At 44.8% G+C, this 24,836-nt stretch overlaps 1 protein-coding gene across 1 annotated transcript in view; it reads right to left on the reverse strand.

Annotated features, from left to right (window-relative positions):
* LOC147637003 (uncharacterized) overlaps positions 1 to 22,572 on the reverse strand; it is a 64,422-nt gene extending 41,850 nt beyond the window's left edge. The window contains exon 1 of the mRNA XM_086800606.1: positions 22,043 to 22,572. Within this exon, the coding sequence (XP_086656732.1) occupies positions 22,043 to 22,066 (24 nt within the window). The 5' untranslated portion in view covers positions 22,067 to 22,572. The remainder of the gene's footprint in view (positions 1 to 22,042) is intronic.
* Positions 22,573 to 24,836: the final 2,264 nt, after the last annotated feature.

Here is a 24,836-nt window from a genome sequence, read left to right on the forward strand (position 1 = left end):
ATCCCTTGGAAAGAGAATTATACCCCACAAATATAAGCTTGCGGGATTTGAAGTCAAGCTTCCCCCTCTGCTTCTTCGGAATATGTACATACGCATCACTTCCAAAAACACGGAAGTGCGAGACATCAAGGTTTCCTGCCAAAGTATGCCTCAAACGGAGTCATATTAGGTACTGAAGTCGTTGGAGACCGGTTGAGGGTATGGACAGCCGTTGCCACAGCCTCTCCCCAAAGTGGACGAGGAAGATCACGATGCTCCAACATGGTCCTCGCCATCTCCACCACAGTCCTGTTTTTGCGTTCTACAACTCCATTCTCTGAAGGCGATCCTGTATTGGCCAGTTCTCTCTTGATGCCATGATCTGCACAAAATCTGAGAAATACATTCGAGGAGAATTCACCCCCTTTGTCAGCCCTGAGAGTAATCCAGACTCTTTTTCCACCATCACGTGCCAATCCTTGAACCGTGCAAAAGCTTGGTCCTTCTGTGAAAGAAAGTAGACCCACGTGAATCTGGTACAATCATCAACAAGTAGCATAAAATAGAGAGATCCTCCCAATGATGGTGTCTGCTGAGGTCCACACAAGTCAGTGTGAATCAACTCCAATGGTTTTGAAGCCCGCCTGGAAGCCTGCTTCGGAAAGGATTCCCTGTGCTGCTTACCACGCATGCAAGAACTGCAACGTCCTTGCCTCCTGCCAACATCTGGCAAGCCAACCACCATCTGGTCCCGGAAAGCTCGCCACAGTGCATCCACATTTAAGTGGCCAAAACGAAAGTGCCACAGATCTCCGACCTGAGAACCTGTCAATGAGGAGAGTGCAGAGAGCTTGTAGATACCATTCTCCACACCGCATTCCCAAACAACCTGGCCAGTCTCACAGTCCCGTAGAGCAACTGAATGCCCATCAAATTCCACCCGAAAGCCAGTCTTGCATACTTCATGCACTAACACGGGACGTAAAGAACCAAGAGCAGGGACGTAAAGAACACGGGAGGCATGCTTGCCCCCCTTGCCGTCGGGAATAATCTGTTGGTCATGTCCACTCCCGGCTGGTTCAGGTGTGAACCCAGCTTACTCACGGGCACTTTTTCCTTGTGACTGATACAGGTTTTTCCCCCGTGTGAACACACTTATGTGTGTTGGGCACTTTGCCCTAGGCCTTTTAGTACTCACTTGTACTTTCATTTCATATCATTATTGAGTACATCTTTTCCAGCACTCTCACGTTTCTCTGTGCTTCAGGTTGTGTGTGTGTGTGTGTGTGTGTGTGTGTGTGTGTGTGTGTGTGTGTGTGTGCAGGCTAGCTTCCCTCCTACCCAACATTGGTATCAAAGCCTCGTTAGGGTTAGGGTTAGGGTTTGCCCCCTGCTGCCCTTCAGAGCTTGAGCTTCAACCTATTGCACACATCCTGCATTAGGGTTTTGTTGCATTAGGGTTAGGGTTTCCCCTACTATCCTTTGCATCCGCCTTGCCACTGCCACCCTGTAGCCGCCTTGCCGTCCTCAACTACCCGCCGCTGCCGCTCGTACGCCCTCTGTGTGCGCTGCCGCCACCGCTCAGATCTGCGCCGCCCTGTGTGCGCCGCCGCCGCCGCTCGGATCTGCGCCGCCGCCGTCGTTGCTCAAATCTGAGTCACCCATCAAATCTACGTTCGTAGCCGTCGTCATCTTCAGATCTGCCCTGCACTGCCTTGCGCCGCCTGCATCGTACGCCGCCCATCGCCCCTGCATCGCCGTCGCCTGTGTGACTGTACCTGCACCCTGTACCGACTCAGATCAGTGCGTTGCCTCACAACTCACCGCCCTGAATAGTACCAACATCTTAGATCTGCCCAAAGCAACTCCAAATCTCAGATCTGCAAAGTTTGAGGGATTTACAAATTTTTGACCTGAAATTGCACAATTTACCTATTGAAATTTGGGGCTTTTCACCATTGAGCCTGCAATTGCAACATTGGCACACATTGGCGTTGATTTCAGCACATTTGGTGCATAATTGCACTAGAAATTTGGGGATTTTGCAGAAATTGATACTATTTGCAAGTAATTTTGGGTATTGCAGGTACATTTGGTTGGCATTGGAGCATTTCCCCCTAAATTTTTGGGTATTACAGGCACATTTGGTTGGCATTGGGGCATTTCCCCCAATTTTTGGGCATTACAGCACTTGGTACAAGTGACAAACACATTAGCAGATTTACAGGTGCAGATCTGGTTCAAATGTGGTCTAATTGGTTGCCTACAAATTAGGGCTTTTCTACATTGAGCCCATTTTTGGAGCATTCGACCAATTTACATTTGATCTGCCAGGATTTGAGCACTTGCAGCTCTTACAGGTGTCAGCTGATTGTGTTTTTCACGGCACATGTATACATTTGTGGTTTGCTGCAGTATATATTGCCATTGTGGACACTTTGACAGATTTGCATTATCGTGTAGTACACTTGCAGATTTGGGACATGCATATGTATTTCTCGTGGTGAAGGAGTTCCCTTTCAATCCATTGGTTATCCTGCTATTTATCTCCCGCATTCTTACGGCTTTGCTGGACATTGCATACTCGTGGTGACTTGTGACAGATTTGCTGTCCTATCATTGCCAACAGTAATAATGACCTCTTTGGAATGCTATTTCAAGAGGACAAGCTCAATGGGGACAACTACCCTATGTGGGCTTATATGATGCGTCATGTTTTGGTTGCCAAAAATGTATGGTTGTATGTGGATGGCACTGAGGAGCTTCCTCTTGCACCTGCTCCAGCGGAAGGGGAAGTGATTCCCGCTCATCCTCCTGCAGGTCCACCTCCTCGTCTTCCTCCTACTCAGCAACAGCGTACTTGGGATGCTAGGGATGCTCAGGCCCATGCATTGATTGCTCTCTCGTGCCGCAGGCATATCATTCCACACATTCGATCTTGCACCACTGCAAAGGGTGCTTGGGATACCTTGGCGACATTGTATTCAGGTCGCAATGAGGCTCATGTAGCTTACCTTTGGGGCAAGCTTGAGACTGACCGCATGCTCGAAGGTGACTCTATCGATCAGTACCTTACGCATGTGAAGGACCTACGAGAGCAGCTCATTAACATTGATGAGGTTTTGACAGATAGCTATCTTGTTCAGACAGTTTTGCGCAACTTGCCTGACTCTTATCATACATTTGGCACCACTTTGCGGTTGTTGGCTGGCAATGCACCTAATGCGGTCACTTTTGACAACCTTGTGACTCTCTTGCTCAGTGAAGAGCAATCTCGTTCCAACAGAAACAACATGATGTCTGTTGAGTCAGCAATGGCTGCTCCTTTTTGTGGGAATAGATCTGGGCCTAAACCTAGCCCATCGAATCCTCCCAAGACAGAGGACAAGCCTAAAAAGAAAAAGCGTTGTAAGTTGTAACTATTGCAGGAAAACAAGGCACACCATAGAGGAATGCAGGAAGCGTATTGAGAGTGAAAAAAAGAAGCAACTGGCATCTTCTTCCACAGGTGCAGATCAAGCCAATTTGGCTACACATGTGTCAGCCTTGACACTTACATCTTCATTGCCTGCAAAGATGTCTTCTAATGCCATTGCTTTTGATGACTATGCTTTATAGTCTGTACTCCATGGTATGCATTGTCTGGCAGATGCATTTCAGGGGGGATTCTACTTACCCACATGCAATTAGTGATGCCTCATGGTCACTTATGCTTGTTGACCATTATGTTGGTCTATGCTAGACGCTTTCTCTTATGTGATGTCTACTGGAGATGCCTTTTATGATGTTTTCCCTTGCAGCGGGATTGTTTCTACAGTGTTGACATTGTCACTTTCTCACATGTGATGTTTACTGGGAGTGCCTTTTACACACTTGGCCAGTGTTGACTTGCTCTCATGGTTTTGACATGTCACATGTATATTATTCATTGTGGGATTATGCATCTTTACATTTGCCATACATGCCACTGATCATGGCATCGCTGAGAGTTTACCTATCCTCTCATAGCATTGGCTGATGCCCGCCTCGAGCCCCCACTTTTTCTCCCCATTTTCAGCTTTTCCCATTGCTGATTTTTCCTCATCGGATCCTCCATTGATGAGTTTCACTTTTGCAGCTTACATTGCATGTCTCACAGGCATGACTTCTGGATCCTGTTGCCTTTACACATGCGTATATCTGCTACCTCTTCTTATGCTTATCACTGGTGCAGTTACAGAGCATTGATGTGGATTACATGCAGTTCAGCTTGGCATTTGGTACTTGCCTTCAGGGGGGTATTATGCGATGCCTCTTGATTTGATGCAGTTGATGTCCACATGATCTTTGCCATGCATTTCTGGTGATGCATTTATGTACTACTGTGCTCTAGCATTAGCACTATGACATTGGGGATTCTCCTTTTTCCCGTCATATAGTGCTTGCTTTTTCCATTGGCACTGCAGTTCACTCTTACTGTGGAGCATAGTACAGGGCAGCATTCACAGCTTTATAACCCTGCTGCTACCCGTTCACACCATTCACTTGAGGGGGGTTTGTTGGTCATGTCCACTCCCGGCTAGTTCAGGTGTGAACCCAGCTTACTCACGGACACTTTTTCCCTGTGACTGGACACAGGTTTTTTCCCCATGTGAACACACTTATGTGTGTTGGGCACTTTGCCCTAGGCCTTTTAGTACTCACTTGTACTTTCATTTCATATCATTATTGAGTACATCTTTTCCAACAGTCACGTTTCTCTATGCTTGAGGTTGTGTGTGTGTGTGTGTGTGTGTGTGCAGGCTAGCTTCCCTCCTACCCAACATAATCTCCATCCAGCCCTCACTGTGTATCGGAATGGTGGAGTTGTCACCAATGAAAATGCGACCTGACTGCCATTTCAGATCCAAAAAGAAGTCACGGGACGGAGTCATGTGCCTGGAAGCACCACTGTCAAGAATCCATTCTCGAGTATCCTTCGCGGTGAAGCCAACTGCCTCCTCGCTCGAAGATGATGAAGCATCGGAGTCCATCATCTCTAAGTGCACAAATGCAGGAGTCTTTGCAGCTGAGGCTGAAGAATCAGCACTCTTCCTAGTCCGCTCAGGACACTTCCTCCAATAGTGGCCTTTCTCGCCACAATCATTGCAGGACCGCTCGGCCTTCAGTTTCTCTCGTTCTGTTTCAGGCTTCTTCTCAGAAGACTTCTCCAGTGAAGCCTTCCCTTGGCCCTTGTTGTTATTCCGGCCTTTCGGCCGTTGGCCAATTAAGGCCTCCGAACCTCCGCTGTGAGGAGGGTTCGTGAAACGTTCCTCCTGGTCCAAGACCATGGGCACAAGCTTCTCCCAGGTAATGGTGCTGAGCCTGCCACTAGTAATCAAAGAGTAGTAGAAAGCGGAATACTCAGCAGGCAAGTGGGACAACAAAGTAATGGCCATATCTTCTGATGATATCTCCTTCCCAGCCTGGAGGACTTCCTGCTGAAGGGCTTGCAGCTTGTTAATGTGCTCCCGTATCATCGACGACTTTACAGGGTTCATAACCCGCATCTGCACTTCCAAGGAAATCCTCTTCATGGGCGATACCCTGTTATGAAGAGAAGCCAAGTGCTACCATATGCCTCTGGCCAGCGTCATATGCTTAACGTGAGTGATTACTTGCGGTGTGCAGTTGAGGAAGATAAATGACCGGACCCTGGCATTGACACGATCCCACATCTGTGTCTGTGCCTCACAGTCCTTCTTCATTGTCAGTAACTCCCCTTCCTCTGCTTCCGGCCGTGGAACCATGATAACGATGAAATCAGCAAGGTCATATGATTCCAGCATAGACTCCATCATAACCTTCCAGATGCCGTAATTGTTCCCGTCCAACTGACGGTCTACTGGGAACGTGGGGAGAGTTGGGATCTTCACATGTTTCTCAACCAGCTCTTAACAAATCTGCCATCACGAGGATGTAACTGAAAAGGGGTGGGAAAAAAAACTTTAAACCTGCAAGTGGCTGTCCAGCAACTTAGCCCGCCTTCCTCTTGCTACTTCTCTTCCCGAACAGTCCCTAACAGTCCACCAATCAGCAACACAACAATCCCCCTCCTGCTCAGAAAAGTCCGAAGATCTTTCAAGAGCCTAAGGCTCTGATACCATGTCAAAATACGCAGCGGAGATGATAACCAAATCTGAGACCACAAGAGCAAGTAGAGTGCAGATAATAGACAGCACAAGAGAAGGAGAGAGAGATAGGCGTGTAACTCTTCTCTATACACAAGATCCCGAATCTGAAAACTGGATACAATGATGTGGGGGCCATGGGGCCATTTTATATGTCCCCATACATGCAATCGGCCTGTGCAAGAACAGCCAACTTGGCCTACATGTCCACGACCAGCCCATACATGCAGTCGGCCAGCTGTGCATAGTCGGCCAGTATGCAGGAGAGGTCAGGGACCACACAGGGAAGTCGGCCAGCAACCAGATCATCCGACCAGCAGTCGGCCACCATCTGGATCAGCCGGGGTGCAGAAAACTGCCTCCCACACCATGGGAAAAATGGGGAAAAATACGGGGAGTGAGGAAAAATGAGAAAACACCTATACAGGGCGGGCACACCCACAACATAGGCCCTGGTGTCTGATAAAGACAGGAGATGACTTCTAACAGTTTGATGCTGGTCGGCTGGCTACAGAGCTGACCGACTGCATCATAAATGCTACAGAGCTGACCGATTGCATCATAAATGCTACACGATTGAATAATATGTGATAAATGCTGAAATTATGATAATAAAATGCTAGAAAATATGATAAAAATGTAGAATAATGCTGAATAATATTCTGATGATTCTGCCATGGCCTATGTGGTCTTATGTGGATATGGGATGAATGTTATGCGAAATGCAACCATGAATTGATGAGACCCTAAGGCTTCTACTGACTCTATATGCATGAATTATTCTCTCCAAGTGGGTTAAGGGACTTTGACTAACTGACTGACTCTCTAAGGCTCAGGAATGACTTACGTAGCTCGTGCCTAACATATCTTGAACTAAGGATTACAATGGGGTCACGGCGTACGACAAATATCAAATCCTAGAGGGTTCTACTACTATACAGTGTTGCATTGATGATGAGCCATCTTGTCACCATGCATTACAGTGCAGAGTGCATGTGACACTTAGTTGTTATTCCAGAGTCGAAATCCAAAACTAGTTCTTTATCTGCTGCCCCTTCACGAAATAGCCCTCGGATCAGCATGTACATGTGCATGCACATGACATCCCCCTCTACTAAACTTGATGACAGAATTCCAACTTCTGTTCTTGGATGGCTGTCATCGTCCCATTGTCCATTCATGGAGTCCCAAACCTATCATCCTTCCCCCTCATGGAAACCTTTTCATTGAAAACCCTGCCCACTCTCCAAATCCAACTCCAAAGATCTCTGCATTTGTTCCATCCTTCCCTATCCCTTCATGCCCTGTCCCTAACACTTTCTCTAGTCTTCTTTTCCTAAGTATTGAGTCTGGCACTCTCACTCCACCCCTTGGAGGATCATCCTCCCTTAGACCGTTGCCTGAAAGCCTTTCACACGAAAAGACCAAGGTCAAAAGAAAGTCGAGAAAGATGGAGCAACTTCCTTAATTATAACCCCGACGATCCTAATTAGAAAGTAGAAGGTATCCTTACGAGAGCCTATACCGAAGAAAAATATCGATAATTAGGAAGTAGAAGGTATCCTTACGAGAGCCTATACATAAGAATGACCCACATAGACCAAAGTATCAATATGAGCATCAACCAATTGGCAGGAGACATTCTTTTGTAGGTGCACAAAGGGTCGCAAAGGGTTGATAAACATGAAAATTCATTGGAGGATGATGTGCAAAGGATCATGTGGGTAATCCATAGAACTAATGCTAGAGGTGTGGTCAAATGCCAAGGATACTTGGAGGATATAGGGATAAAAGGTAATCGATTAATTGACAAAATAGGAAGAAAAGAAAAAGAGGAAGAACTAATGCTAGAGGTGAGGTCAAATTCCAGGGATACTTGGAGTATAGAGGGATGAAAGGTAATCGATTAATTGACAAAAGAGGAAGAAAAGGAAAAAATAGGGTTCTTGTACCTTCATTCTCAGGGTCAAGGTAAGAGGACAAACCATACCACATGTCATTTTGGATGGAGGATCCAGAGTATATTTCCGGAGTGAATATACAGTCAAAAAGCTTAGCCAAAAGAATGGGCATAACCGCAAGTGAAGATTGGGAGGCTCAATGAATGACAAGGAGCATAGCCTAGCCTATTTATAGGCCTTGAAGACCTTGGTGGGCTGGCCGACTTGCTGTCAACCAGGTCCCCTGGACAAAGCCTCCAATCTGCTCCAACCGGCAGAGATATCTCCTCATGCACATTGGCCGATAGCCTCCCAGGTATTCCCACCGCCTTCCTGCCCATGCCTTGGCTGCCGTAGCTCCAGAGTCAAGTCCAAAACTGGTTCTTTATCTACTGCCCCTACCCTGGGATAAGCACGTACATGTGCATGCACATGACATACCATTACCTACCCCTTCTGTTAGATTCAAGTAGGATTTGAAGCTTAACCTCTTGAATCCAACAAGTAGGAGACAATCAATTGTGAGCTTAACCTCAAATAAGTATATCCCACCACAACATCCACATAAGTTCTCTAGTCCTAGGGTGGAACTGTCACCATTTTGGGCATCTCCACAATTCATTAGTGTGGATGGGCTTTGGATGCCCAAAAGATCAAGAATGTACAAGCTTTGGGATGGGGGATTATCGAGTGATAAAGTTGCACGATGCGGAAGCAAAATATAGGAGAGAGGGAGAGCAAAGGGGAGAGAGAGAAATCAAACAATGAACATCATGTTATGTAGCAAGAGGCTTTTACAATGGCAATCCCAGCCCATGTATATGATCATTGCCCTTCTTTGAGAACTTGGTCCTAGCCTGGGCTATACCTTTGGTTTTGCAATCCTTGGCCAAATGAACCTGCTTTCTAGAAGAGAGGCAGTGACACCGTCCTGTATGTTGCACTATAGCAAGTGCCTGATCCTGTCCACTAGGAGGGAAACTTACCTACTGTTGAGAAACAAGGATAGATGTCTCCTCCAAGAGGGAACCCATATGCACGGCAATAGCACACCTCCACTAATGATCTGAACACTCCACAACCAATCTCCAATGCTTCTCCAACGGAACGAGGTATGAGGAACATGCAGCCCCCTCGCAAAACTGAGAGAAGAAGGGGCTGGACAACAGTAGTAAACAGTCCACCAAAACTTACCGGAAAACATCCACAAAGTAGGTAGATCCATCAAAGAAGAGGCAAGCTGAAGATGCCACAAGGCTGTGATGCTCCACATGCGAAGAAGAGGACCAACTGCTATCCAAAGATCTGCTCCAAACACAAACACCGCGAAAGCACAAGACCGACAGCCCCTTCTCAACAAGGCTGAAGCACACGGGAAGAAACACCTCCACTGCTACCCAAGGCTGAAAACTTAGCCCACGCACCACCAACAACGGATGATGGAGAAGATAGCATAGGAGAGAAAGAGCTGCTGCCACAACAAAAACGCAGCCACCAAAGCTGACACACAGCACCCTAGACAAAAAAACGCGGCCACCAATGTGAAAACACAGCCTTCAGGAGGAAAATGTAGTAGCCAGAAGAAAACACAGTCACAAAGTGGTGAGGAAAACGGAACCGCCGGGAAAATTTGCACAAAACGCAGCTCTCTACTGCATATGTAGCAAAAACGCAAGCCTTCTTCTGCTCCCAAAACGCTTAACTTCTTGCAATAAGGAAACTTGCTGCCCCCGTTCGAAGTGCCGGTCACCTAAGCTACTGATACCATGATAAAGTTGAACAATGCGGAAGCAAAACATAGAAAAAGGAGAGGGAGAGACATCAGACAATGAACATCATATTATGTAGCAAGAGGCTTTACAATGGCAATATCAACCAGCAAATGGTGTAGAACATGTGCCTGTGAATAGGTTAGATGAGATAACAAGTGAATATGGGAGGACCCCTTTTATAGTGATGCAAAAGGGAGCTGGCCGACTACTTATGGAAGCTGGCCAACTGCCCACGACCAACTAAAAAGAAAGAAAAATAGGATAAAACCCATAATTAGGCATTCCCCCAAATACACTGAGATGCACAATTTCTAACATCTAGTATAGAGGACCAAGTTTCATAGCATGGTCCAAGCACTTGAAGATGGTTTCTTGGACACAGAAATGGGCTTTGGAGCTCAAGTGTCAAGTGGACAGTATGTATGGCAAACTCTTGAGGATTTGGGAGAGATCGAGCAATGAGACAGGTTTCCACATGGTGCTTACATGTATTCCTCATGCGGTGGAACACAAAGAGATCACTTCTAAATTTTAGGAGAAGTTGCTATTTTTGGCAATCTCTGATGGAATTTCCGTTTGCATCATTACCTCTGGAATTCGATAGAGATCGAGGATTGCCAAAGCACAATGTGAAATTAGCTATCATCTGGGATATTTTTAGAGCTGAAGATTGTGGAATTTTTGGCCTTTGGATTTGGGACATGTGGCAAATAAGAGAATAAAAGTGCGACAAGTGTCCTCACACTTGTCAATTCAGCTCTACGCATGGCATTGTAGCATTTTCTTGCTTATTTGAACATGAGAGAGTCATCTCTTGGGCGACTTTGAACCTCAAGCAGGTTTTTGGAGGCTGAAAACTCTGCTTTTTCACCATTTCTCTTCATTTCTAAGCCCACCATAGCCATATCCAACTTAGGGAAGATGATTTTCACTACTCTACACCATCTTGCACACCCTAGATGACTGTTTTGCCGAAAAACAATCCTAAAGCTTGCTGAAATTTCTAGTTTTATCCAATGTACAAGGTGTTCTACAAGTTTATGCCCTCATGGATGAACCACATGTGCTGGTCTACAGGTTTATGAGCTCATGGGTGAGCCACATGGGCTGGTTTACAGGTTATGTGCTTGTGGAAGAGCAATATGGGTTGTCATACAAGTTTATGCGTGTATGGAAGAGCCATGTGGATTGTTATACATGTTTGTTCGCCTATGGAAGGACATGTTGGATAGCCATATTGGATAAAGGACAAGTTTATGGTTGTATATGGATAATCCAGCATCTCCCGTGGGGAGAGTAAGGCCCTCAAAGCTTGTACATGTTATATTTCTCCAACACCCTCACCTCCTTTCCTTACTCAGGAGGTACCAACATCGTGGATTACTTGATAGGATCTCCCAGCTTTGGCACGTGTCTATCTTCTATATTTGTATTATGGATTTCTATTTGTCTCATGGCTTCATGATGTTTTCAGCAAAGAAGAAGAGCTAAGTATTCTTTGAGGCTACAAAGCTATTACTTTTTTATTCTTCATGGTTTATGTGTTTTGAACACCTAACCGTTATGCAAGGAGAAGCGTTGTATGTTATTCTTGAATGTATTTCAAGAAAATTTATTTTCATGGCTGAGAAGCCTAGAATCTAGAGGTCATCTCTATTGTGAGCATGATACTTGAGGACTACAATATATGACATGGTTATATATATATATATATATATATATATGGTCATCTTTTGCATTCTTCAGTTTGATGGCGTTATGGACACAGCTCCCTTTAATGGAATGTGAATTCTGTTGGGGTAAAGGCGTTATGCCCACCCTTATAGTGTGTACAAGCCCATAAGTTATAGTACATAGTACACTTAGTACTTTTAATGTACTAAGTGCACTATGTGTACTAGTGCAATATACATGTGTGATAGGGGAGTCACACACTCATGCTTTTCATGAGTTGACTTATCCCCACAACTCTCTCTCTCTCTCCCTTGCTTCTCTGTGTATGTCTCCCATGAATGAACTCTAACCCTAATTTAGGTTTCTCCCCATCAACTGGTATCAGAGCCATCTTGGTCCCTCCCTCAGTCTGTTCTGGTCGTATTCAGCTTCCATCAACTGGAGCAATTAAACGTGGTGAGCGCTGGCCCTTCAGCGTGAGATGTGTTGTGGCATCAACATTCGCAGCAAGGCCTGGCTGAGGCAGCACACGACCATACTCAGGCCTGGCTGTAGCGTGGCTGGGGCAGCCACTTCTGCATCTGAGCGTGGAGCGAAGGAGCATAGCATTGCTGGCCCTTCAGCGTAAGAGGCGAAGCGTGTGAGCGAAGGTGTTGGCGCTGGGCGTAGAAGGCACTAGGCGAAGGCCCTTCAGCGTATTAGCGTTGGGCGGAGCTCGTCTTATAGCTGGCGCTAGGCGAATACGTGGCAACAAGTAGCGCTGGATCCGACGGAGCCCGTCGACGTGCAACTGACTGCTGGGCGTGAAGCGAAGGAGCCAGCGCTGACTGCTGGGCGTGAAGCAAAGGCGCCAGCATTAAGCTGGTGAAGCGTGGAGTTCCAGCGCACGCACTTGGCGCCAGGCGCTCAGCAGCGAGCGAACCAGGCAAACACCAGGCGGAGCGATGGCGTGGCAGCTGGTAGGCAGGCGAGCATAGAAGAACGCCGTGCATTCAGCTGGTGATCTAAATCTGCAGCGCAGCCAACTCCATCAACACAAGCAGAATCAGTTTTGCCTCCCCCTTTCTGCATCAGTTTCTTGCAACAAAATTCAGAAATCAAGGTATTTGCCTCAATTTTTTTTTTGGGGATTTGCAATTGAGCAGGTGCAATCATTAATTGAGCGAATACAGGCGCCGAATTGCTCAATTTTTGAGCAAAATTGGCAAAATTGGGTGACATTGGTCACAATCAGGATCAATTTGCAGGAAATTGGTCAAATCAGGATCAATTTGCAGGAAATTGGATGTCGAAATTTGGGGCTTTTGATGTAATTGTGCAATTAAGCACTCATACATGCTGTATGATGTGAAAAATCGCACATTTGGGCAAAATTGCAGCAAATTGCAGTGCAAATCAAGGGGCTTTTGTGCCGATTTGGTTGATTTGCATGCAGGCAATCGCATTTGATGCTGTGGATAATGTGTTGATGCCTTACAAGCACTCAATGTGCCTGTAAATCAAGGGGCTTTCATGTATTTGATGTATATGTGGCCAGGGGGAAGCATCGTGAACACTCTGGATGCCTTCATGTGCGTCAATGTACCATGCATGATCAGAAATTGATCTCAAATCAAGGGGCTTTTCAAGTTTGTATGCTTGTTGAGCTTGGCAAAGCAGCAGGCAAGACATTTATGCCTTGAATCCTCAAAAATCAGCTTGCAGTCAAGGGGCTTTTGCCCAATTTCTGTTCGGGACTGTTGTATGCAGTGTACAGGACTGTAAAAGTCTGATTTTCACTCATTTGGACAGCCAGGAGAGCATTTATTGCTACTGTACCTGCTGGTACAGATTTGGCACATCTTTGTGCATGTTTTGGCATGGCTGTACACTGTTTTGAGTGACCAAAAGATTCAATTTCAGCTGCTGAAATTGCTGGTACAGGTTTGGTACATCATTGGTGAGCACTTGGTACTGCTGTACAGTACTTTGGAAGGGCAAAAGAGCACATTTAAGGTGCTGTCCAAAATCTGCAGCAACCAGATTTTGGTGTTTTCATCACAAAAAGTGGGAGAAAAGTTGCATTCTTGCTTCCGCAGTGGGAGATAAAGCTTGGGAGAACATTTGTGAGCACTTTGTGTGCTTTGGGTGCAGTGTTTGCACATTTTGGGTGCAGTGTTTGCACATTTGCAGGGAGTCAGGCATTGACAGGTTGCATTTTGCTATGGCAACCACAGGTGAGAGCTCTTCATTGCTTCACATCAAGAAGCTTGAAGGCTCACATAATTATGATATTTGGCAAACCCAGTGCTACAATGTGTTGCTTCAGAAAAAGCAGCACAAGCCTATCAAAGAAAGGGGTGTGATGCCCGCTTCTCTTACGGCTGAAGAGTGGGAAGATATGGATGAGTTGGCAAGATCTACTATCATGTTGTCTGTGTCAGACTCATTACTTTTCAGCATTCGTGAAGAGAAGACAGCTTGGGGAATGTGGCAGAGATTGCAGGACTTGTATGCCCAACAAAGTGCCTCAAGCAAAGTGTATTGGTTGAAGAAACTCATAGGTCTTCAGATGAAGGAAGGGGCGTCTATGACAGCCCATTTAAATGAGTTTAATGGCATTGTCAGCCAGGTCATTAATCAAAAGTTGGCAATGGACGATGAGTTCAAAGCCACTTTTTTGTTATGCACTTTGCCAGAGAGTTGGGACACATTTAGGACAGCCACTAGCAATTCGAATGCTATGCTGTCATATGCAGATGTTGAGGGTGCTCTTCTTCAAGAAGAGATGAACAGGAAGAACAACTCTGTTGGAAAGTCCAATGCAATGAATGCACGTGGGAGATCCCAGCAAAGGGGGAAAAGCCAAGAAAGGGGAAGGAGCAAGTCTCGCTCCAAAAAGGATTTGGAATGCCATTATTGTGGCAAAAAGGGACACATTAAAAAACAATGCTACAAATGGAAAAATGATCAAAAAGAAAAGGGAAAAGGCAAAGACAAAGAAAAAGATGAAGCCAAAGATGTAAAGCCAAAGGGCAAAAGTGGAGTCAAGATCGAAGAAATCAATGTGTCACATGCAGGTGGCAGTGAGGATGAGGTCCTCTTTACGTCTTCACTTGATGCCCATTCACTTCTTACAGGTGGTCATGGTATGCACTCATGGATCATTGATTCAGGTGCCTCCTTTCATGTCACAGGTTGCAGAGACTTGTTTGTCAGATACACTGCTGGCAATGAAGGAGTGGTTTATTTGGGTGATAACCATGCATGCAAAATTCTTGGCAGAGGTGATGTGAGGCTTGTATTTTCAGATGGCTCACAGCTTATGCTCCATGATGTCAGGCATGTGCCTGAGATCAAGAAGAATCTGCTTTCTACTGGACAGCTTGATGATGCTGATTATGTTACCACATTTGGTAGTGGAAAGTGGAAGATTAGTAAGGGCTCACTGGTTGTTGCCAGAGGCTCTAAGGTGGACACTCTTTATTTCATGCATGCAGGTGTTTGTCACCATGCTAATGTAAATGCAACCGAGCTGCCGGAAATTTCTATGTGGCATAGCCGGTTGGGACACATGAGTGTCAAGGGAATGGAGCAATTGTCTCGTTTGGGTTACTTGCCTTCTCTAAAGTTTTCAAGTTTTCAGTTTTGTGAGCATTGTATATATGGTAGGCAACTACAGTGCCCCCACAAGAAAGCTCTTGGACAGAAAGATGCTCAGTTAGAGCTTGTGCATACAGATGTATGTGAGATGCCTCAGCTTTCTTTGGGAGGGGCAAAATATTTTGTCTTTTATTGATGATGCCACACGCAAGGTGTGGGTTTATCCTCTTCGTTTGAAGAGTGATACATTCTCAGTGTTTGAGAAGTTTGTTGCTCTTGTTGAGAATCAAACTGGCAAAACACTGAAGGCTTTGCATTCCGACAATGGTGGAGAGTATATGTCCAAACAGTTCCAGGACTTTTGTGATGCTAAAGGCATCAAGAGGGAGCTCTCTACTCCTTATGATCCTCCACAAAACGGGACAGCAGAGAGGATGAACAGGACCATACAAGAGAAGGTCCGTTCTATGTTGTCACATGCTGCACTACCTCATGGTTTTTGGGCTGAAGCTGTTATGACAGCCGTTCACCTTATAAACAGGTCACCTAACACGAGGCTTGGTGGGAAAGTGCCAGAAGAAGTATGGACAGGGAAGCCTCCGTCATACAAGCACTTGAGAGTGTTTGGTTGCGTTGCGTACGTGCACATACGCAGGGAAATGCGCACCAAACTTGATCCTAAGTCTCATAAATGCATATTCCTAGGATATGGTGACAGAGGTGAAATGGGGTATAGACTTTGGAATCCCATGAATAGAAAGATCATACGCAGCAATGATGTCATTTTTTATGAAACATGCATGTATAAGGAGCCTGCAAGGCAACAGGAGCCTGGCAGAGTCATCTTTGATGATGATGGACATCATGGACAACAACAAAGGGCTGTAAATCAGCCATTACAGCAGGAAAACCAGCCCTTAAATGGTGCTGAAAATGGTCCAAATGGACAGCCAGATATGGCAGAAGATATCCCTATGGATATACCACAGTTGGAGGAGATACCGGGCATTATATTTCAGCCTTATGGCATGGAACAGGAGCCACCAATAGGTGATATGCAGGCTGGACAGCAACCTGCAAATGATGGTCATTGGGTACGGAGGTCCACTAGACCCTCCAGAGCCCCTGACAGGTTTGTTCCAGGGGTTGACTATTTGATGCTTACTGACTGTGGAGAGCCCTCATGTTATAAGGAGGCTTTACAGAGGGCAGACAAGGCTCTTTGGGAGCGTGCCATGAAGTCAGAGATGGATTCTCTGCATAAAAATGAAACATGGAAGTTGGTGCATTTGCCTGCAGGCAAGAAAGTTTTGCCATGCAAGTGGGTATACAGGCTCAAAGTTGCACCAGATGCAAAGCCAAGATACAAAGCCAGGTTAGTGGCTAAGGGCTTTAAGCAGGAATATGGTGTGGACTTTGATGAGATCTTCTCTCCAGTGGTCAAAATGACCACACTTAGAGCTGTGTTGGCTTTGGTTGCGCATGATGATCTGGACTTGATTCAGATGGATGTGAAGACTGCTTTTCTTCACGGTGATCTCCATGAGGAGATATATATGCAGCAGCCAGAGGGTTATGCAGTAAGTGGAAAGGAGAAGCTTGTATGCAAGCTGAAAAAGAGTCTTTATGGGCTCAAACAGGCACCAAGTGAATGGTATCATAAATTTGATACATTCATGAAATCTCAGAAATTCAGGAGAAGTGACATAGATCACTGCTTGTACACCAAGAAAGCTTTGGATGGCAGTCTCTTGATTCTCATTTTGTATGTTGATGATATGTTGATTGCCGGGAAATCTCGTAAAGAGATGGATGCCTTGAAGCAGAGGCTGCATCAAACCTTTGATATGAAGGATTTGGGTGATGCAAATCACATCTTGGGTATGCGGATACTTCGGGACAGAAATCAGCATGTGTTGTATTTGTCTCAGAAGGAATACATTGGCAAAGTCTTGCAGAGGTTCAATATGGACGGGGGGAAGAAAGCTAGTACTCCTTTGCCTCCATATGTGAAACTCAGTGCTATGGACAGCCCACAGTCAGATAGAGACAGGGCTGATATGGCCAAGATTCCGTATGCTTCAGCTTGTGGCAGTCTCATGTATGCCATGGTTGCTACTAGGCCGGACATTGCATTTGCAGTGGGAGTGGTTTCTAGATACATGGCCAACCCTGGCAAGAAGCATTGGGAAGCAGTGAAAGGTGTCATGAGATACCTGAAGGGCACACAGGATTTGTGCATTTGCTTTGGCAAACAGGATGCATTAGTGCATGGTTACACGGATTCGGATTATGCCGGTCATCCAGATAACCGGAAGTCTACTACCGGTTATGTCTTTACATTCACAGGAGGTGCTGTGTCATGGATATCCAGGATGCAGAAGTGCATTGCCTTATCTACTACAGAGGCCGAGTATATTGCAGCCACAGAGGCTTGCAAGGAGGCATTATGGCTATCTCGGTTAGTGGTTGATTTGGGTTATACAGGGGATATTCCATTGTTGCATTGTGACAGTCAGAGTGCCATCCAGTTGGCAAAGAACCCTGTCTTTCATGCAAAGACGAAGCATGTGGATGTGAAGTATCACTTCATCAGAGAGGTGATAGAGAACAAGCAAATTCAGCTTGTTAAGATTCACACGGATGACAACCCGGCTGATCTGTTGACGAAGAGTTTGCCTCCGGAGCGGTTTGCTCATTGCAGACACTTGATGGGCATTGGATGAGGCCATTTTCAGCCTTGATATGGCCTTGTATATTATCATGTACATGCTGATTTTTTTCTTTTCCTTTACTTAAGGGCACTTTGCCTTTAAGTGGGAGGTTGTTGGGGTAAAGGCGTTATGCCCACCCTTATAGTGTGTACAAGCCCATAAGTTATAGTACATAGTACACTTAGTACTTTTAATGTACTAAGTGCACTATGTGTACTAGTGCAATATACATGTGTGATAGGGGAGTCACACACTCATGCTTTTCATGAGTTGACTTATCCCCACAACTCTCTCTCTCTCTCCCTTGCTTCTCTGTGTATGTCTCCCATGAATGAACTCTAACCCTAATTTAGGTTTCTCCCCATCAAATTCTTTTCATGGTTCCCTTTATTGGGATGGATTATGTTTTTTGCTCCCTTTATTTGGGAGGCATTGGGACTTACGAAACTCGTGGTTATCTCATGGATCGAGGTTTTCTATTGGAGGCCAAAATGCCTCTAAACTGTGTAGCAGAAATGTTTATGGAGCACCAGGATATCTATGCTTGTAAGTGATTCTTATTTTATGTTACACACTTGAGCCCACCTCTTCTCCAAGGTGTGTGGTCAACACTGAGTGCAAGTGGTAGAGTGGACATGACGCCTGGTTGACAGGGAACTTATGTCTACGCCTAAGGTCATGTGGACTGACACCTTGTTGGCAGGGGCTTATGTCTACGCCAAGTGTCAATAGACTAGAATCTAGATTTATGTGACTGACTTGTCTCACCCATTTACTTGGGACATGATTACGATATCTAGACTTATGGGATTGATTTGTCTCACCCATTTAATTGGGATATGATTTTGATATTGGAATCACTATCTCCCCATACGGAGGCCAAATAGGTGTCCTCACACTTACCACAAGGCATTGTAGCATTTTCTTGCTTATTTGAACATGAGAGAGTCATCTCTTAGGCGACTTTGAGCTTCAAGCAAGTTTTTGGAGGCTGAAAACGCTGATTTTTCACCATTTCTCTTCATTTCTAAGCCCACCATAGCCATATCCAACTTGGGGAAGATGATTTTCACTACTCTACACCATCTTTCACACCCCATATGGCTGTTTTTCAGCAATACAATCCTAAAGCTTGCTGAAATTTCTGGTTTTATGCGATATATAGGCTGTTCTATAGGTTTATGCACTCATGGACAAACCACATGTGCGGGTCTACAAATTTATGAGCTCATGGATGAGCCACATGGACTGGTTTACAGATTTACGAGCTCATGAATGAGCCACATGGACTTGTTTGCAGGTTATGCGCTTGTGGAAGAGCCATATGGACTGTCATACAAGTTTATGCGCGTATGGAAGAGCCATGTGGATTGTTATACATATTTGTGCGCCTATGGAAGGACATGTTGGATAGCCATATTGGATGAAGGAGAGGTTCATGGTTGTACATTGATAATCTGGCGTCTCCCATGGGAAGAGTAAGGCCCTCAAAGCTTGTACATGTTATATTTCTCCTTGGATAATAAAATACTCCGAGGGGGCAGCCCATTCCGGCCTCTATGTGGTGTTATATGCGCAACCTTTATTTTCAGCTTTGTGGATTGCTTAACGCCTATGATTAAATGCCGAAATGTTTAATTGTGCCGATGGTGAAGCGACGCACACCCACTCTCGTGCTTCCTGAGTGAGTTACAGGAACTCCTCTTGTGGATCCTTGCTACTGGAATCACAAATCCCTATAAGTTAACTTGATTCCATCTTGACATGAAGGTCAGACTTGAATACAAAGAAACAAGTTGTCATGTGCATGAAAGATGCCATGGACATTCTCAGGTGCTGATCGAGAAGAGGCAGCCAGATAAAGAGTATGAACCAGATATAGTTAGGATTTTGAGCACAAGAAACAGAAGAGGACCAAGTGTTGGACTTGGAGCAAAGCATGGAAGAAAAGGAAAACTGCACACAGGCTCTGTCGGCTGCACGCAAGTACTAACGATTACATCACAGAGGGAGTCGACTGGATCTAAAGAAGGCGCTTCAACACCTCAGCATTTCAGGTGGCCGACCAGTATATATGGGGAAAAGGGGGGCTGTCGGTTGTCCGACTGCTGCAGTCCAGGGGGTCCAAGGCCTATAACAGGAGCAGGTGCTCAATGTTATGTTCATTCAATCCTCTAGGGATTGGGTCTTTAGGGTCCTAGAGTAGGACAAGAATTTTGGTGTTAATCACCCTTTTTATGAAGACAGCCTAGTGCTGTAGCAAAGTACCCTTTTTGTACTATGTGAAATATACTGAAATTCCAGCACATCTCTCTCTCTCTACTCTCTCTCTATATCTGCGTTTTGCATCAGATGGTTTCCAGGAGTGTTTAGGGCTGAAAGAAGACTCCCAGAGCTTTTCGCATGTTACACAAGTCCCACCAAGGACAACCCCACCAATTCACTGCATCATTCAACCCTCACCCCAAACTATCTATGCTAGTGCTTGTCAGCAGTCACTAGCTAACACTGTGATACAAAGTTGTCAGTGCATCCCATTCGCACTTTATTTCATATACAATACCAAAAATACATGCATGTTCAATCATGAGTTGACTGAATCAACCCATGTATCCGTAGCAAGTTGGACCAACTTTCCCATCTCATGCATGGATAGACCTTTGCACCATACCACTACTTGTACAACTTGCCAATAGCTCTTTCTCAAAGCCATGATGGTTACACCATGTGATACATGCAGCCACGTGCGAGGAAAGTCCTCTAGCATGACCCAATATCCAAGACAGCAACTCGTGTTGCTCTGTAACAAGTTCTCAAAAGCACCGAATTCTGATCACAAGATCCCCTCTGTCAACAATCCAAGGGCTGAACCGAGACCTTGTTCTGGCTCTGTTCAATAGTCGGTAAACTATGCTACCTTTCCACATCTTTCAGCCAAAAATTCCTCCCTTCCATGAGAACTCGCCCTAGTTACCATAAGCCCTTGTTCTCACTTAATGGAGCTTTCCCCACAAAGATGCAAAAAGCAATCAATCTCTGACGGTTGACCTAAGTTTGTCGAGAAAAGTTCCCCATTGGTTTTTGGTACAGCTGAGGCTTAACTGCCAACCTTCTCTCCTTGTCTCAATGTCCTCTCTTCCATCAACATCAGTCCTCACACACAATCTGTTCCCATGGAAGTCTCTAGTGGAGGTCCCACAACATGGACAAGCAGATATATCTGTGTCTTGAAGGAAAGCTGAGAGGGTGGGGAGCAAGATGGACCCAAGATGTCTGACACCTAGTTGGGCAAAACATGCTGCCAGCCAAGACCATCTCCCAGGCAAACCACGTGTGCTTCTTTACATCTGCCAAGCTCCTGTTTGGTTCCTACCTTCCCGGCCCAACTTACCAACAATATGAATAAACGCGACACCACTGGCAAATCTACTCCCAACAAGCTTCACTGAAACACAGGTTCGATATCTCTGTCTTAAAAGACAGTCTGCATGGCAATGCAACCCCTCGACAAAGTGTGGTAGATGTACAGCATCATAGACATGGGCGGACTGTTAGTAATCATCTACTCATCCTCTGATCTCCAAGTAACCTCATTGCTGATATGTATGAACTCACTGCAAGAGCTGAGCAATCATTGCTTCTTGGGTAACTTCCTCTGTAGGACAATTGTTAACACAAGATGATGGGCTTGGCTTGCCACGATGGAGTCAGCTTCTCATCCTGTGCTTCATCTAGATGCAACAACCTTGCTTTTAGTGGTTCTTAAGAACCAGCAATGGCAGTTGAGATGCCAAACTCTGAGCATTTGACACATCACCTTTCCTTCAGAGGATCTGCACTTCATTTCATAGACTGCAGGATGACCAACTCGTTGCAACCAAACAACTCTTGCTACCATTACGGTCAAGTTACACAACTTGATTGTTCACAATGGTTCACTTCAACCTCTTCATGAAGTAGTAGGCCTCTACATGCTTCTCAGCCATGATAAAGGCAAGCTCGCAGCCAGTTTAGGGTTTGCAAACTCAGCGGAAGAAGAACAGAAAAATACATGTGCAGGAAAAAAAAACACTATGCCACCGCCGCAACCAGCAATAGTCTCATCTTTCCCTCGCGCAATTCTTTGCTATGTGGATTCTTTGCTATGTGGCATGATGACTAATGCGATGTGGCAACAGAGAGGTAGAGATGGCAGCAGATTAACTGCAAAAAGCATGGGTGGGGAAGCGAACCTGTAGATACCGGTGAATATCCATGGTGCTGGGGCGAATCGCAGGTTCACAAAAAGGTCATCACCTACTCCTTGGCATAATTTGGCCTTTTAAAGTTCCACGGAACGGCGTGATCGAGAAGCTGCAGAGCCGCGCGCCAGCGAGCAGAATTCAGTCAAACCTCGGGCCAGGGCCCGGGCCCCTCCGCTGAAGAAGAAAGCCTAGCTCGACTGCAGCGATGGCGACGCAGAAACCCTAAAACACAGTGATGAGGGTAGGAACCTCTAAAGCAACACAGAAATTAGGATAGAAACCCTAGAAAGGCACAGGGATGAGGGCAGGAACCCTCACAAGCGCAGAAACCCTAAAACGTCATGGCATAGCTCCGAAAGGAGGGATTAGTGGCAAAAAGACTGTGTTTGGAGAGAGAGAGACAGAGACACACACACACAGACACACAGCTCTTAATTTGTGAAACCCTATAGCTTAGAGAGACAAACTGACACAGAAAAACAGCATGTGTTCAACACCAAGCTCCCCCTTGTCCTGCTTGAAAATTTATTATGTCCAAAAGGAAAAAATAAAGAAACTTGAAGGGGAAAACTTACATCTCTTAAGTCTTGAGTCCCACTAGGACCTTTTCTTGAGGAACCAATTTTAGCACATGCAAGACACTTCTCTTTGTAGGGCTTTCCCCTTCTAGGCCTTTGGGGGATGTCACAAAGCCTGATCGTGATGGCACATACATTGCACAGAACTGTCAAGAGCAAGTATAACCATGTTTATTTGCAGTCAAATATGTAAGACTCACCTCAAAGAACCAAGTCTTGTGCCTCCCTTCCCCCTCTCGTATGTCAAGAACTCGAGTCCTTGTATCCACGCTCAAGGCACTCTCGTCCTTGCAAACATTACATCATACTACTAGCAAGCATCTCAAGAAGTAGCAGAGAAAGTTATAGGCCAATCAAAACAACAATAAAAGTAACCATGAAAATGGTACATATGTTCACTACCATGGGTGCAATGTAATAAAGCCCTTTACTCTAGGCCGCTACTTTTTGTAAGAGCAAACATGCTCGAGTTCACCATGCTACTGTAAGTGTTGCGAAATTTAAGACTTTTATTTAAAAAAGAATTGTCATGCAACAATGATGTACTAGCCCTCCCACCCCTCAAAAAAGGGCCCCATGTGAATCTCTAGTTTCATAATGTCTCTTCGATGAAAGAAAAACTAGAGATGTTAGAATCTTTGTTCTCTCTCTCTCTCTCTCTCTCTCTCTCTCTCTCTCTCTCTCTCTCTAGTACACAAAAATACAATCACACACATTTAAATGGCACTCCTTTCATGGAGCAATCTCCTAGGAAACTTTATTTTATCCTTGCTTCCATGATATGTGACAAATTCCTTTCTTACAACACTCCTTTTGTGTTAGCATTTCATCACATTGTCATGATTGTATATCTAAAATATATTGAGTTTTTAGCTACCCTCAATCTCATTCTTAATAAGTCCACAAAACAACTATTGGCTTGATGTCTTAATTTTTAAGCTACCCTCATCTAGTCACAACATGTGTTTAAGAATGTGGGGTCTTGTACGCTTAAGAAAGCTGTTTGTTTTTCCAATCTTGCACACACAATGATACCTTTAAAGGCCACCCATTGATCCACATCACCGATGGAAGCAAACCATCTTATAACCACATCTAGTCTAAATAACTTTATTTTAAACCTTCAAAAGTGTCTAGTACTTTTTTGGCCCTTCTAAGACCTTGTGTTCCTCCTCCTTTTTTGGATGTCAAAGGTCTTTAGTCATATACTGGATTTTTGTTTTTGTCTATCTTTGCAACTTTCGAATATCCACTTGTCGCCTATAAGTAATTTTCCAATATCTTACCATAACCATATTGCATTATTTGTTAGTTTTGCCTTCCAATTTGGTTTTGTGTGCACTTTAAGAACACTAATACCCTAGCAGCCCTAGTAATGTCCCCAAAAAACAACGCTCATTTTTAAGTTGTCCTAATCTAGTAGTCACAATCTATTTTTTTCCAAATTTTTATGAATAAAACATAAACATTTAGAGTGTGTGTCATTGTAAGCTTTAAAAGACTCTTTATTTTTTAGACCTTTCATGCCCATTGATAGCATGATAGCATGATGGATGGAAGCCAAAACCACCTTACATGTTGAGCTATAATATTTCAACACTAAGGTAACAAATAAATCATACAAAAACACAATTGCAAGTGTAAACAATATTAAGAAAACAAGCAAGCTTGAAATGAAAAAGATAAGTTGATGCATGTGCTTGCAAGTCTTACTTGAGAATATTGAATCTAGCAAAACTCAAGATAAATCTTTAATACCTCTTTAAGAGAGTCAATATGATGAAGCTTAAGCTTGCTTGAAACGTATACATATAAATTAAACCTCAAGAAGCTATTATGCTGGAACTCTTGCACAATAGCCTCTACTTGTCGCTCTATAGTTTCTCCTCATCCACATACCCCATAGTGACCAAAATTTATGAGTTCACATTCCTTAATGTGGGCTAGCACTTTTTAGCTCATCATATAGTTTTCAACATTTTCTAGTAACTCTGCTAATCTAGCTTAACAAATGAAGGTTTCTATGAATGATCCTCACATATTCAAGAACTCTTTTTGCAACCAACTCTACCCAACCAGCTAAGTTGGTCCAAACAAGCAATCCTGCTATAGCTAGTTTAGCCCTAGCATGCTAGTTTCTTGTGCACCTTTTTCCACCAACTAGGTGTTCCGTCAAGCTAGAACATCCATAACTTTTTCCAACA

The sequence above is a fragment of the Cibotium barometz genome, chromosome 7 (genome assembly GCF_041138505.1).
Source record: "Cibotium barometz isolate CiBa-2024 chromosome 7, ASM4113850v1, whole genome shotgun sequence".
NCBI classification, from domain to species: domain Eukaryota; kingdom Viridiplantae; phylum Streptophyta; class Polypodiopsida; order Cyatheales; family Cibotiaceae; genus Cibotium; species Cibotium barometz.